At 65.5% G+C, this 10,869-nt stretch overlaps 2 protein-coding genes across 8 annotated transcripts in view; both read right to left on the reverse strand.

The window, feature by feature from the left end:
* The window catches only part of MROH6 (maestro heat like repeat family member 6), a 15,271-nt gene extending 11,738 nt beyond the window's left edge, over positions 1-3,533 (reverse strand). For 3 of the 5 annotated variants that reach the window (XM_017511526.2, XM_017511525.2, XM_017511527.2), the window contains exons 1-9: positions 3,076-3,533; positions 2,704-2,856; positions 2,344-2,498; positions 1,550-1,667; positions 1,158-1,342; positions 929-1,066; positions 640-754; positions 409-552; positions 155-331 (exon numbers count right to left, since the gene is read on the reverse strand). In XM_017511526.2, coding sequence (XP_017367015.1) covers positions 155-331; positions 409-552; positions 640-754; positions 929-1,066; positions 1,158-1,342; positions 1,550-1,667; positions 2,344-2,498; positions 2,704-2,856; positions 3,076-3,426 — 1,536 coding nt within the window. In that variant the 5' untranslated portion in view covers positions 3,427-3,533. The remainder of the gene's footprint in view (positions 1-154; positions 332-408; positions 553-639; positions 755-928; positions 1,067-1,157; positions 1,343-1,549; positions 1,668-2,343; positions 2,499-2,703; positions 2,857-3,075) is intronic. The other 2 variants (XR_001819837.2, XM_017511524.2) reach the window with 1 other exon arrangement.
* Positions 3,534-5,988: 2,455 nt separating this feature from the next.
* NAPRT (nicotinate phosphoribosyltransferase) lies at positions 5,989-10,153 on the reverse strand. Of its 3 annotated transcripts, XM_017511539.2 has the most exons (13): positions 9,477-10,132; positions 8,645-8,772; positions 8,494-8,576; positions 8,158-8,288; positions 7,951-8,066; positions 7,535-7,731; positions 7,321-7,461; positions 6,988-7,072; positions 6,812-6,892; positions 6,614-6,716; positions 6,383-6,537; positions 6,185-6,292; positions 5,989-6,103 (listed from the first exon to the last, which is right to left on the reverse strand). In XM_017511539.2, exons 1-13 carry the CDS (start codon positions 9,700-9,702, stop codon positions 6,041-6,043), a joined length of 1,617 nt encoding a protein of 538 aa, XP_017367028.1. In that variant the 5' UTR covers positions 9,703-10,132; the 3' UTR covers positions 5,989-6,040. The 3 variants fall into 3 exon arrangements, with proteins under 3 accessions (XP_017367028.1, XP_017367026.1, XP_037588397.1); XM_017511537.2 differs by having other exon boundaries at positions 5,991-6,292; positions 9,477-10,140; XM_037732469.1 differs by lacking the exons at positions 5,989-6,103; positions 6,383-6,537 and having other exon boundaries at positions 6,199-6,292; positions 9,477-10,153.
* Positions 10,154-10,869: the final 716 nt, after the last annotated feature.

A 10,869-nucleotide genomic window follows, 5' to 3' on the forward strand; every position in this document is an offset into this window, starting at 1 on the left:
GCGGGCCAGGGAGGGAAAAGCCGGGGAGGGGTCTTGGGGTAGGGGTCGTGGAGGGGATAGACTGGGGTCAGGGCCTGGTAAGGTGGGGCCTGAGAGGGCGGGGTCGAGGGGCGGGGCCTGAGGGGGCGGGGTCGAGGGGCGGGGCATTGCTCACGTCGTCCAGCAGCGGACGGAGGCGCGGCCCGAGCGCCGAGCTCAAGAGCCGCACAGGCGCCCGGGGCCGTAGCAAGAGCCTCTTCAGGGCGCCCAGAGCTGCACCCACGAGCCGCGCGTCGCCTTCACCCAGTGCGCCCAGGAGTGCCGGCAGCAGCGCGCTCACGTGCCGCACCTGCTGGGACTCGTGGTCAGCCTCTTGCAGACCTTGCCGCAGCCGGGCCAGGCTGTCCTCCACCCCTTCCCTTGTCTCACCTTCCTGCGATTCAGCGCGAGGTGGCCCAGGCCCAGCAGGCCCAACCAGCGCACGGTGGGCTCGGGGTCTCCCTGCCAGGTGAGAAGTCGCTCCAGGATAACGTCCTCCCGCAGGAGCCGTGCGGTGGGCCGGCTCTGCAACAGCTAGGCGAGGCACACGGGGTCAGCTGCTGCGGCTTAGGAACCAAGTCCACGGTCACCCTTCGCCACCCATTCGGGAAGCAGGCTCACCCCGGTGAAGAAGGCCATAGCCGTGAGGCGCTGCGGGTCGTCGGCGCTGCGCAGCCGGGGAAGCAAGTCTGCGAAGAGGCCTCGAAGGTGGTGGTCGGCGTGTGCCACCATGGCACTGGGGTAGGTGGAAATGGGAGCTCTCGCTCCGCTTGGCGGCCTTACTCCTCAAGAAGACCCCATCCCAACACCACCCTCGTGCCCCTGCCTTTTCCCTGTCCCCACACCCAGCGCCAGCACCTGGCCAGCAACGAGTCTCCTCCTGGTGTGACATCCTGCGGCCCCTCCTCACCTCGCCAGCAGCAGGACACCCTCCAGGTGGGTGTGGGCTCCCACCAGCCTCCTCCAGCCTCCTGCCTGCTCCATGCACGTGACCACCATGCGGCCTCCATCCCCAGTGAGCAGAGCCTTCAAGGCCTCCACAGCGCAGCTGGCGGTGGGGACAGTGAGCAGGTGGGCAGTGGGGCTGAGAGGGTGACAGCATGCTGGCCCATCCCACATACCCTGGTATTGCCTCTCACCTGGCATGGCTGTGTGGTGGCCCTCGGTGGGACAGGTCCCAAATCTTGGGCATGTCAGAGGAGCGAGGGCTGTGGGCCAGCTCGTGCAGCTGTGTGACTAGTGCAAGCAGCAGATGAGAGTAGAAGCCCCTCGTGGCCCCCACGCAGCCTGAAACAGCCAGCATCTCCCCAAGAGCACGAGTGGCCTGTGGAACAAGTGGCTCACTCAGGCCCTGGGCGCCGGGAGCTGCGTTGGACAGCAGAGGGACAGGCATGCCATAGACAGGACAGGGACTAAGCCTCAGACATGCGTGGGACATTCCCGGAGGAGTGACCAAGGTGCAAACTCCCAGTCACCGCCCTCCTCCCCACCACCTTGCGCCCGTGCCTGGGGAATGGCTGGAGCCACCTACCGCCAGCGCCTGGGGCTCAGGCCCTGAAGCACCCTTCAGTGCCCACAGCAGTTGTACCAGCACTTGCCCATTTACACGCTGGTTACGGCTTAGGCTGCGCCAGAGCTCGGCCGCTGCCCTGAGGGTTCAGAGGGGGCTGGCGTGAGACAAGGGATGGTGCAGGGTGGGTGTCGAGGAGATGTAGAGGGTCCCCAGCTAGGGTGGAGGCAGCCACTAGGACTCTAGCAGGGCAGGGGCAGGAAACTGCCACCCCGGTCTCCCCCACCCCCAAATCCCAAATAAAGAAATGAAGTGTTAATTGTGCAGACCACAGAATAGCCTGTCTCGAGCTCAGCTGCCAGGTGGGGACCCGCTGGGTGTCCTGTTGGGTCAGTGACAGTGAAGTAAACCTGGCATTATTCTTATTTTTTTAATCGCTACAGAGAATAAAACCAAAGATAACTTCGGGGGAAAATTAACCAAAGAGCCAGGGGTGTCCAGGCACGTTAGCCCCCCAGGCTCACTCACCCCACTCCGGAGCCAACCCCAGCATGGTCTCCAGGGGAGACCACCTGGAGCTAGAAGACAGCTCCCAGAGGAGCCCAGCCTCAGAAACTCTGTGGCGGGAGGGTGGGCGGAGTTTGCAGAACTAAAAGTGAGGGGAACAGGAATGGATACGGGCAGGAGTCACCGCGGGGATGGAGTAAGGAGGCCCTGCTCCCTTTCAGCTCCCCTGTCTGGGCCAGACTCCACCACCAAGCGGGAAGGGGGAAGGAAGCCGCGTGGGGGCCGCAGGGCCAGGCGGGTTGGGTTACCGATCTGGGGGCAGAGAGCGGGGCAGCAGCGCACACACCACGTCCCGCGCATGCTCCAGGGCCAGCGCGCTCAGCACTCTCAGGGCTGCCCTCCGGGGCCTCCCCTCCGCCAGGCTGGGCACCTGCGCCAGCAGCCCTCGCACCAGAGCATGCACCTGGCGGGGAGAAGCAGACTTCAGCAGTCAGGCCTCGTCCACTGTCCATTCCCTCTCCCCTGTACCCACCTCACCCCCACCCAACCCCACCTGGCTGGAGCAGCCTGAAGGTGGCAGGGTCAGGCTGTGCTCTCCAGGCTCCTCCCACCACCTTGGCGCCAGGACCAGCAGGAGTCTGTAGGGCATGGAGAGGGTGGAAGCTGACCTGGTCCTCCAGCCGTTCCCCCCGGGCCTCCAGGGCTGAGGACAGGGTGAGCGCTGTCGCCTGGGTCCCTGCAAAGCCAGCCTCCTCCAGGCAGGCAGCCGTGTACAATGCCAGGTCAGCAAGAACCCCCTCCTCCCAGGAACTCTGGGGAACCTAGGGCAGGACGGGTGGGGTGTCTGAAATGCCCAAGCCTCTCCTAGCTCTCCTCCCAGTCCCTCAGCTCCCCACCCGGCTTCCTACAAAGTCCCTCATTCCTCTGTCGCTCACCAGCCTGTTTCGCCCTGACCTCCGCCAGGCCCAGCACGTCCCATTCCACCTAGCCTTCACAGGAGCCCCGGCGGTCCACACAGCATCCCTTCCCTCACCCCTCACCTGGTGGGGCCCCTCAGGGGAGCGGGGCTCGCTGCCAGCTTCAGGGACAGTGGCCCCACACCCAGGCTCAGTCTCAGAATGGGTGGCGAGTGCCTGGGTCTGTGGCTCAGCTTCAGGTTTGAGCTCCCAGGGCTCAGGCTGAGGGCCTGTGGAAGGGGGTTCCCGGGACCACCCCTGCCTGGCCCGGATTCCTTCGGCCACAGCTGTCAGGGTTAGAGCCCCCACGGGCGTCTCCTGGACCCAGCCCCACACACCCCTAGCCATAGCTGCCTTTGCCGGTAGCACCTGCTGCTGCGCCTCCTGGGAAGTCCTGCCCAGGCCTGACCTAGAAGCTGGCCCGGGCGGGACCATGGACAGGCGTGATGGCGCGTGCGCGAGCGTGTGGGGGCTGGGGAGCCACACGGAGGTGCCTGCTATGGGCCTGTGAGGGGCCCTCCTGTCCTGGCTGCTGGAGGGGAGTGGCCAGCCTGGAGCCTGAGTCCCGTGGTCTGGCTCTTCCCACTAGGGCCCTGGGAACAGGATCCCCAAGAGCTGGCAGAATCACAAAGAAAGGGGGAGAAGGGCCTAACCCTGACCACCAGCCCCTCTTGGCCGGGGGCTCGGGGCAGTTGTGGACAGCCCTGAGGAGGTCCTACCTGGGTCCAGGTGTCTGGGCCCCACCCTGAGCTGAGGCCTGATTCAGCCGCTGACCAGCAGTCAGCTCCCCATTGGGCCTGGGGCTAGGGGCTGGCCCTGCCCCCTGCCCTCTGGCTCTGTCAGACACCCTGGAACGGGCATGACTGGGTGGGCTTGGGGTAGCCCAGAGGGGTGGAGGGGCAGCAAAGATGCCAGAGGAGCATGGCCCCTCCAGAGCTTGTGCAGGTGCCTACCACTGTCGGGGGGGCCCTTCTGGGTCCTGGCTAGTTTTGAAGGGTATCCCCACCCAAATCTCTTGTTGAAATGTAATCCCCAATGCCGGAGGGGGAGCCTGGTGGGAGGTGATAGAGTTCTCAAGATCTGGTTGTTTTAAAGTGTGGCACCACCCCACCCCTTCCTCCTGCTCAGGCCATGTAACACCTGCCCGCTTCCCTTCCGCCATGACATTGTTTCCTGAGGCCTCCCCAGCCATGCTTCCTCTATAGCCTGCAGAACCATGGGCCAATTAAACCTTTTTTTTAATAAATTACCAGTTTTGGCTGGGCGTGGTGGCTCCCACCTGGAATCCTAGCATTTTGGGAGGCAGATGCAGGTGGATCATGAGGTCAGGAGTTTGAGAGCAGCCTGGCCAACATGGCAAAACCCTGTCTCTACTAAAAATACAAAAATTAGGCCAGGCACAGTGGCTCACATCTGTAATCCCAGCACTTTTGGAGGCTGAGGAAGGCAGATCACGAGGGCAGGAGATCAAGACTATCTTGGGTAACACAGTGAAACCCTGTCTCTACTAAAACTACAAAAAATTAGCTGCGTGTGGTCCCATGCACCTGTAGTCCCAGCTACTCAGGAGGCTGAGGCAGGAGAATCGCTTGAATCTGGAAGGCAGAGGTTGCAGTGAGCCGAGATAGTGCCACTGCACTCCAGCCTGAGTGACAGAGCGAGACTCCATCTCAAAAAAAAAAAAAAAAAAAAAAAATTGGCCAGGCGTGGTGGTGGGCTCCTGTAATTCCAGCTACTCCAGATGCCGAGGCAGGAGAGTCACTTGAACCCAGGAGGCGGAGGTTGTAGTGAGCCGAGGTCATGCTGTCGTACTGCAGCCTGGGCAACAAGATCAAGACTCTGTCTCAAAAAAATAATAAAATAAATTACCCAGCCTCAGGTATTTCTTTACAGCAGTGCAACAATGGATGAACACTCCCTGGCTGGGCCCCTCGGAGTGCCAGGGTGCCCTGTGGGTACCTGGGGCATGCTGTGTTCTGCCCAGTGTGTGTGAGTCTGTATCTCTCTCCAGCTCATACTCCCTGGGGCTGGCTGGATGGGCCCCTGCTCCAAGTCCCCGCCCTCCACCCTCAGCCAACCACACAGTGGGTACTGCCCAACCCTGAGCCCTGGGGAGCCAGATGAGCTGGTCTGGTGGAATGCCTGGGCAGGCGGAAGTGCCCCTGACGCACCCCAGGCAGTCAGCATTCCCCCCACGCCCTTGCCTATCTGTGCCCCCTCAGGCTGCTTGGACAAGTGAGGCCCAGGCCCCCAGCCTCCACTTCCTGCCAAGCCTAGAACCTCTCTCCCAAGCAGTTCCTCTGAAGCCCGTGTTGCCAAAACTGGTGGAACCCTGAGATCAGGAACTTGCTGGCGCAGAGTCAGGGCCAGCCCAGCACACAGCCAGGCACAGCGCCACCTGGGCTGGGTGTCTGCAGCTGAGTCAGGAGTCAGGGCCAGCTTCTGCTGCTTCCCCGTGCTTCCTCCTCTTCCCTGGGCTGCTGGGTCGGGAGCTGTGTCCCTGAGGCCTGGCTGGCTGGTGACAGATACCAGGGTGGTGCGGGGTTGGCAGCAGCAGTGGCAGGAGACACCTGAGCTCTCACTTTTGGACTGTGGAGTTTGAAATGTCCTTGCTGACCCTGAGCCTGGGGGCAGTGCCTAGGCAGGTGTGGGTGCCCAGGGCCACGGCTGGACCCTCTTACCTGGCACCCCCCCGACTCTGTCCCGCCCCCAGCCTGCCTCTAGCAAGGAGGTGTCTTCTGCAGCAAGTTCCTCCCTGCCTGTGGCCTTGCAGCTCTAGTGTGGGACCTGACTCCCCACAGCCCACCCCAGCTGGGGACTCCCGGCTGCCCTTCAGGCCTCAGCGCAGGGCTGTCTCCCACCCCAGCAGGACCCCTGCTTTCCCCAGGGTGCAAACCCTCCTGCTCCTCGAGCTCAGATTCCCACTCCAGCCCAGCCCCCGCCCCAGCCCCAGCCCGGGAGGCCCTGGGGCCAGGTGAACAACGACACAGGACAAGCTGTGGGGTTAGTGAGTGACTCTTGTTGCTTCCAGGCAGCCCCGCTGGAAGACTCAGGGGGACGCCCCCACACGCAGACTGTCCACCAGGGCCTGCAGCCTCTCCGACAGCGCCACCTGCAGGGAGCAGAGGAGGGGAGAGGTGGGTGGGAGGGTGAGGGCACCCAGGGCAGGACACCAGGGTGGGCATCCCCCCACCTGGTACTGTGCCGGGCTCTGCAGCCGCTTGTGCGCCGGGCTGAGTTGGCTCAGGGACAGCTGGGCCAAGGCTCTAGACTCTGCCAGGGATGGGAGTGGCTCACACAGCTGCAGGGAAGAGGCAAGGAAAGCAGCTCAGGGCTGACCCCCGGCGAGGGCTCCAATGGGGCTGGGGCAGGATGAGGGCAGAGCAGCCACCTGTCCCCGCTGGAGGCAGAGCCGCAGCAGTGGTTCCACCTGTGCTGGCCACACAGTGCAGGGTTCCTGAGCCCCTCGAGGCCACACCCTCAGCTCCTGCCCAGCCCGTGGGACCGGCTCTTCTGCCAACTGCAGCACATCCATGAGGGGAGACCCTGTGAGGGTGGGGTCAAGAATAAGGGGGGCCCTGGTGCCTTGAAGGCGGACGATGGGGGGATGGGAGGCGCTCACCGTCAGAGCCCAGGAGCCGGAAAGCTGCCTTGCTCCCAGGCAACGTCTGCTTCTCAGGGTCCTCCGTCAGCTTCATTCGTGGCTGGCCCCCCATGGCCACCAGCTGTGAGGAGAGGGTGTTGAGCTGGCTGGTCCTCATCCGCCACCGCTCACCATCCCTCAGACCTGCCCGACCTGGGCCACGGACACTGTCCCCACCTTATAGACGCAGCCCAGGGAAGGCTGTTGGGGGCATGTGACCACACTGGTGCCAATGCCAATGACGTTCACCTCGCTGCCCTGAGGGAGAGGAGGTGGCAGTGAGCCCGGCCAGGACCTGGAAGGGCCCCAGGAGCCCCCCAGCCACCCTCTGCCTACCCCCTTGCCCACTCCACCTCCTGGGCCAGTTGTGCCAGCGCCTCCTCATCAATGTTGTTGCTGACCGCGATGGAGACTGATTCCAGCCAGGGCACCTGGAACCTGCATGTGGGTGGAGAAAGGGTGGGGGCTGCCCTCAGCTCTGCTGATTCACCTAGTGCCCCCACCCCACGGCCTCAGTCAGGGACACCTGTGCTCACCTTCTGCTTAGGAGCCCCTAGGGAGCCCCACCCCTTACCTCCCTGCCAGGGCCTGCAGGAGACTGCCTCACTGTCCCTCTCTGCCCCACTCCCAAATCCTGGTTCCCGGGGGGTCTCCCACCAGGCAAACCTGCTCCCTGGAGAACTCACTGGGCAGCAATGGTTCGGAAGACCTGGCGGATCTCCTGGGCCTGCTGCAGCAGGTCACCGCTGTCCAGCCTCACGCCCACTGCCCGGTAGCCCAGCTCTCCCAGGGCCAGCGAGACTGCCAGGAAGTTGGGGAGACCACTCCTGCGGGGACAGATAAGGGGGTCAGGGACTGCCAAGGTTCTGCTGAGCCCACTGCTAGAGTGCTGGGACTCACCTCCGCACGCTGTAGGAGTCCAGGAGGCCCTGGAAGGCCCGGGGAAAGGCCAGGGCATAGGCCACAAAGGCTGCCCGCTCACCTGGGTGTGGCTCCTGCACCCCCAGCCCCAGGTGGGCACACACGCGCTCCAGCCACACCTGGGCTTTGGCCGCCAGGTCAACCCCAGGGCCCTCCCCAGCCGCTGGCGCCAACATCTGTGGAATGGGTTGGTGAAGAATGGGGGCCAAGAATGCTGAGTGAGGCCCTGGGAGCAGCCAGGGCCACCCTGGTTTGAGGGCAAAGGTAATGCAGGCTGTGCCAGCTTCCTGGGACAGCACTGGGGTGACCTTCCCAGGGTGGCATGCCTCTCTCCTGGGCAAGGGCTGCTTGGGGCCTGCTGCCTGGAGACAGCAGGGTTGAGAGGAGGGACTGACCGGGTCACGGGGCAGCTCACTGCCTGAAAAGGAAATGACGAAGGAGTGGGCCAGGGTCCCGGCCACCGGCACACCTCGGAGCTGGCCCGCTAGCACGTTGCTGGTACTGTCAAAGCCTGGAGAGGAAGGCGGTGGGATTGGGGGACTTCGGACCAAGCCGGGGCTCCTCCTTCCCTGCCCTTGCCTTCCCAGTCACCAGACCCTCACCGCCCAGGTAGCTGTAGGTGGAGGCCGTCAGGCCCCCGTCCGGGCCCTGAGCCCGCCGCAGGCCCATCTCTAGCAGCCGCTTCTCTGGCCCTGCGATCAAGCGAAGCCTCGCAGCATTGGTGGCCACCAGGCTGTGGAGAGCCAAGAGTCAGGGGGCATAGGGTGGGGGTGGCCAGACCACCCAAGATGGCAGAGTTACCTGGGGCCTGGAACTCCCAGCCCCTCCTTACACACTGCACAGTGGGGGCGGGAGGCCAGCCCTGGGACCCCTGTGCAGCCAGCCCCACCGCCCCTGCTCAGCGCAGAACCCCGCCGCGGGGGCCGTCCCAAGCCCACCTGGCGTAGCTGACCAGGCAGAGCAGCGGCGTCTCCAGCAGCTGCACCACCAGGAGCGGCCCGGACACCTGCAGCAGCGGCACCTGCGGGGAGCGAAGTCAGCACCGGACCTAACCCCGGGCCCCCGCCCCGCCCGCTCACCCCTACTCACGCCTGGGAAGGCGAGGGAGCCCTCGGGCAGGGCCCGCACCGTCACCTCGGAGCAGTCGAGGGCCCGAAGGTGCTCGAAGAACGCGGGGTCCGTGTCTGGGGGCAGCACGGAGGCCAGGAACTGCACGTCTGGAAGCCAGGTTACTGCGCTGAGCAGAGGTGACGTGCAGGCCCCGGCAGGAGGGTGAGGGGTGGGGATCCCTAGGGGCTCCTAAGCAGAAGGCGAGCGCAGATGTCCCTCACTGAGCGCGGGGACAAACTGGTTGTGGGCATGGGAGTTCCATCGGGCAGGCGGGGACTTCCGCAGGCCATAGGGGGCTACATCGGGCATGGGGGGTTCCTGGGGTGGGGGCTCCCGTCGGGTGTGGGGGGGTTCCCGGGGTGGGGGCTCCCGTGGGGCGTGGGGGGCTCCCGGGATGGGAGCTCCCGTCGGGCGTGGGGGGCTCCCGGGGTGAGGGGTCCCGTGGGGCGTGGGGGGCTCCCGGGGTGAGGGGTTCCGTGGAGCGTGGGGGCCTCCCGGGGTGAGGGGTCCCGTGGGGCGTGGGGGGCTCGCGGGATGGGAGCTCCCGTCGGGCGTGGGGGGCTCCCCGGGGGGGGGGCGCCCGGCGGCGTGGGGGGCCTCCCGGGGTGGGGGCTCCCGTGGGGCTTGGGGGGCTCGCGGGATGGGAGCTCCCGTCGGGCGTGGGGGGCTCCCGGGGTGAGGGGTCCCGTGGGGCGTGGGGGGCTCCCGGGGTGGGGGCTCCCGTGGGGCGTGGGGGGCTCGCGGGATGGGAGCTCCCGTCGGGCGTGGGGGGCTCCCGGGGTGGCGGCTTCCATCGGGCGTGAGCGGCTACCGGCGTCCCGCAGGCGGAAGGCGCGCAGGAAGCGCACACAGTCGCGCAAGCCGGCGGCCAAGGCGAAGGCGCCGCCGAACGGGCAGCGGCGGAAGAAGAGCTCGAACTCGGCGGCGTCCCGCGCCCGGCCCGCGCGCCAATAGCCCAGCGCCATGGTGGCCTGGTAGAGGTCTGTTAGCAGCGGCCGCGCCGCCGCGCGCCCCTCGGGGTCCTGCTCCGCCGCCATCCCGCTCCCGACGTCTGGACTCCGACCCGCCCCGGCCCGCCCCGGCCTGGGCCCCGTGACGCGCCCCAGCCTATGGCGCGCTCCCGGCGGGGCTTATCGTAAGGTTTGGGCGCAGCACGGGACGCGCCAGAGGACGGGATGGGTGTGATGGTCTCGGCGCAATGAGAGCGACCCCAACAGCTGGACCCGGGATGGAGTGGGGATGTCACCCAACTCCTCTCAGACCCCCAACCCCACTCCAGGCCCAACGGCCTCTTTGGAGCGCAGTCCGGTCCCGGTCACTGGAGGTGCTCCCTGCGGCCCGGGGCTCCACCCCTTGGCCGGGTAACGAGATGCAGCTTTCCAGTGGGCGGAAAGGGTGGAGGACAGGCCAGCCAGGCTGCACCCGCAGCGACCCAGAGGACGGCAGTTGGCCGCCGGCCAGCCTGTGCCCTGGGCCTGGGGAGCGGAGGCCAGAGGCTGCCCCAGCTGGAGCTTGAGCAGCCAGGCTGCGACAAGGGAGCCCAGATGGGCACGAACGTCGTTTGGAAAGGGCCTGGCACCCAGGAAAGGCTGGCATGACACAGGGGGTGCATGCCCAGCCAGCTGGCACCAAAAGGCCTTCTGTGGCTCTGAAGGGCCAGTGTTCCTCAGTGATGGCTTTTATTGGGTCCTGCACTCCAAGCCCCACGGGAAACCTTCTAAGCTCAGGGTAGTCAGGGCCCTCAGGACCCAGGGGATCCACTCCCTGTGGCTTGGGGCCCGGAGGACAGTCTGACTAGAAGTAATCGCACCCCACCCTCTTTCACCCCAGTGCAGACAAGGGTGGTCCAGGGGAGGCGACATGGCCACACAAGCTGACCACATGGGGCTGCCAGGACACTCAGGTACAGCTCCACAGAGCACAGGCAGCCCCACTCTGGCCACCCTAGATCGTCAAGGGAGGGGCACAGTCCCTGGATCGAGGGGGGCAGGAGCACCAGGACTGAATGAGGGGAGGACCAGGGCAGCACATGACCAAGGGCATGGCAGCACGGCCAGCTGCCGCTGGGGCCTCTGTCCGGACAGTTCCAGGCTTCCATACTTGCTTCCATGCATGGGGGACAGTGCTGACAGAAGGCTGGGGGAGGTGGGGAGCAGTGATCCCTCTCCAGATAATAAGCTAACAGATTCGGTTTCTGGCTTTTT

Source organism: Cebus imitator, unplaced genomic scaffold (genome assembly GCF_001604975.1).
Source record: "Cebus imitator isolate Cc_AM_T3 unplaced genomic scaffold, Cebus_imitator-1.0 Scaffold449, whole genome shotgun sequence".
In the NCBI taxonomy this organism is placed as follows: Eukaryota; Metazoa; Chordata; class Mammalia; order Primates; family Cebidae; genus Cebus; species Cebus imitator.

What these genes read in the sequence shown, in the direction of transcription:
- NAPRT (XM_017511537.2), bottom strand. Translation starts at nt 9,702, where the DNA reads ATGGCGGCGGAGCAGGACCCCGAGGGGCGCGCGGCGGCGCGGCCGCTG. An exon ending in GTGAGCTGCCCCGTGACCCG is followed by an intron (nt 7,732 to 7,950) that starts GTCAGTCCCTCC and finishes CCCATTCCACAG; the next exon opens with ATGTTGGCGCCAGCGGCTGG. An exon ending in CCCTGGGCTGCGTCTATAAG is followed by an intron (nt 6,717 to 6,811) that starts GTGGGGACAGTG and finishes CTCTCCTCACAG; the next exon opens with CTGGTGGCCATGGGGGGCCA.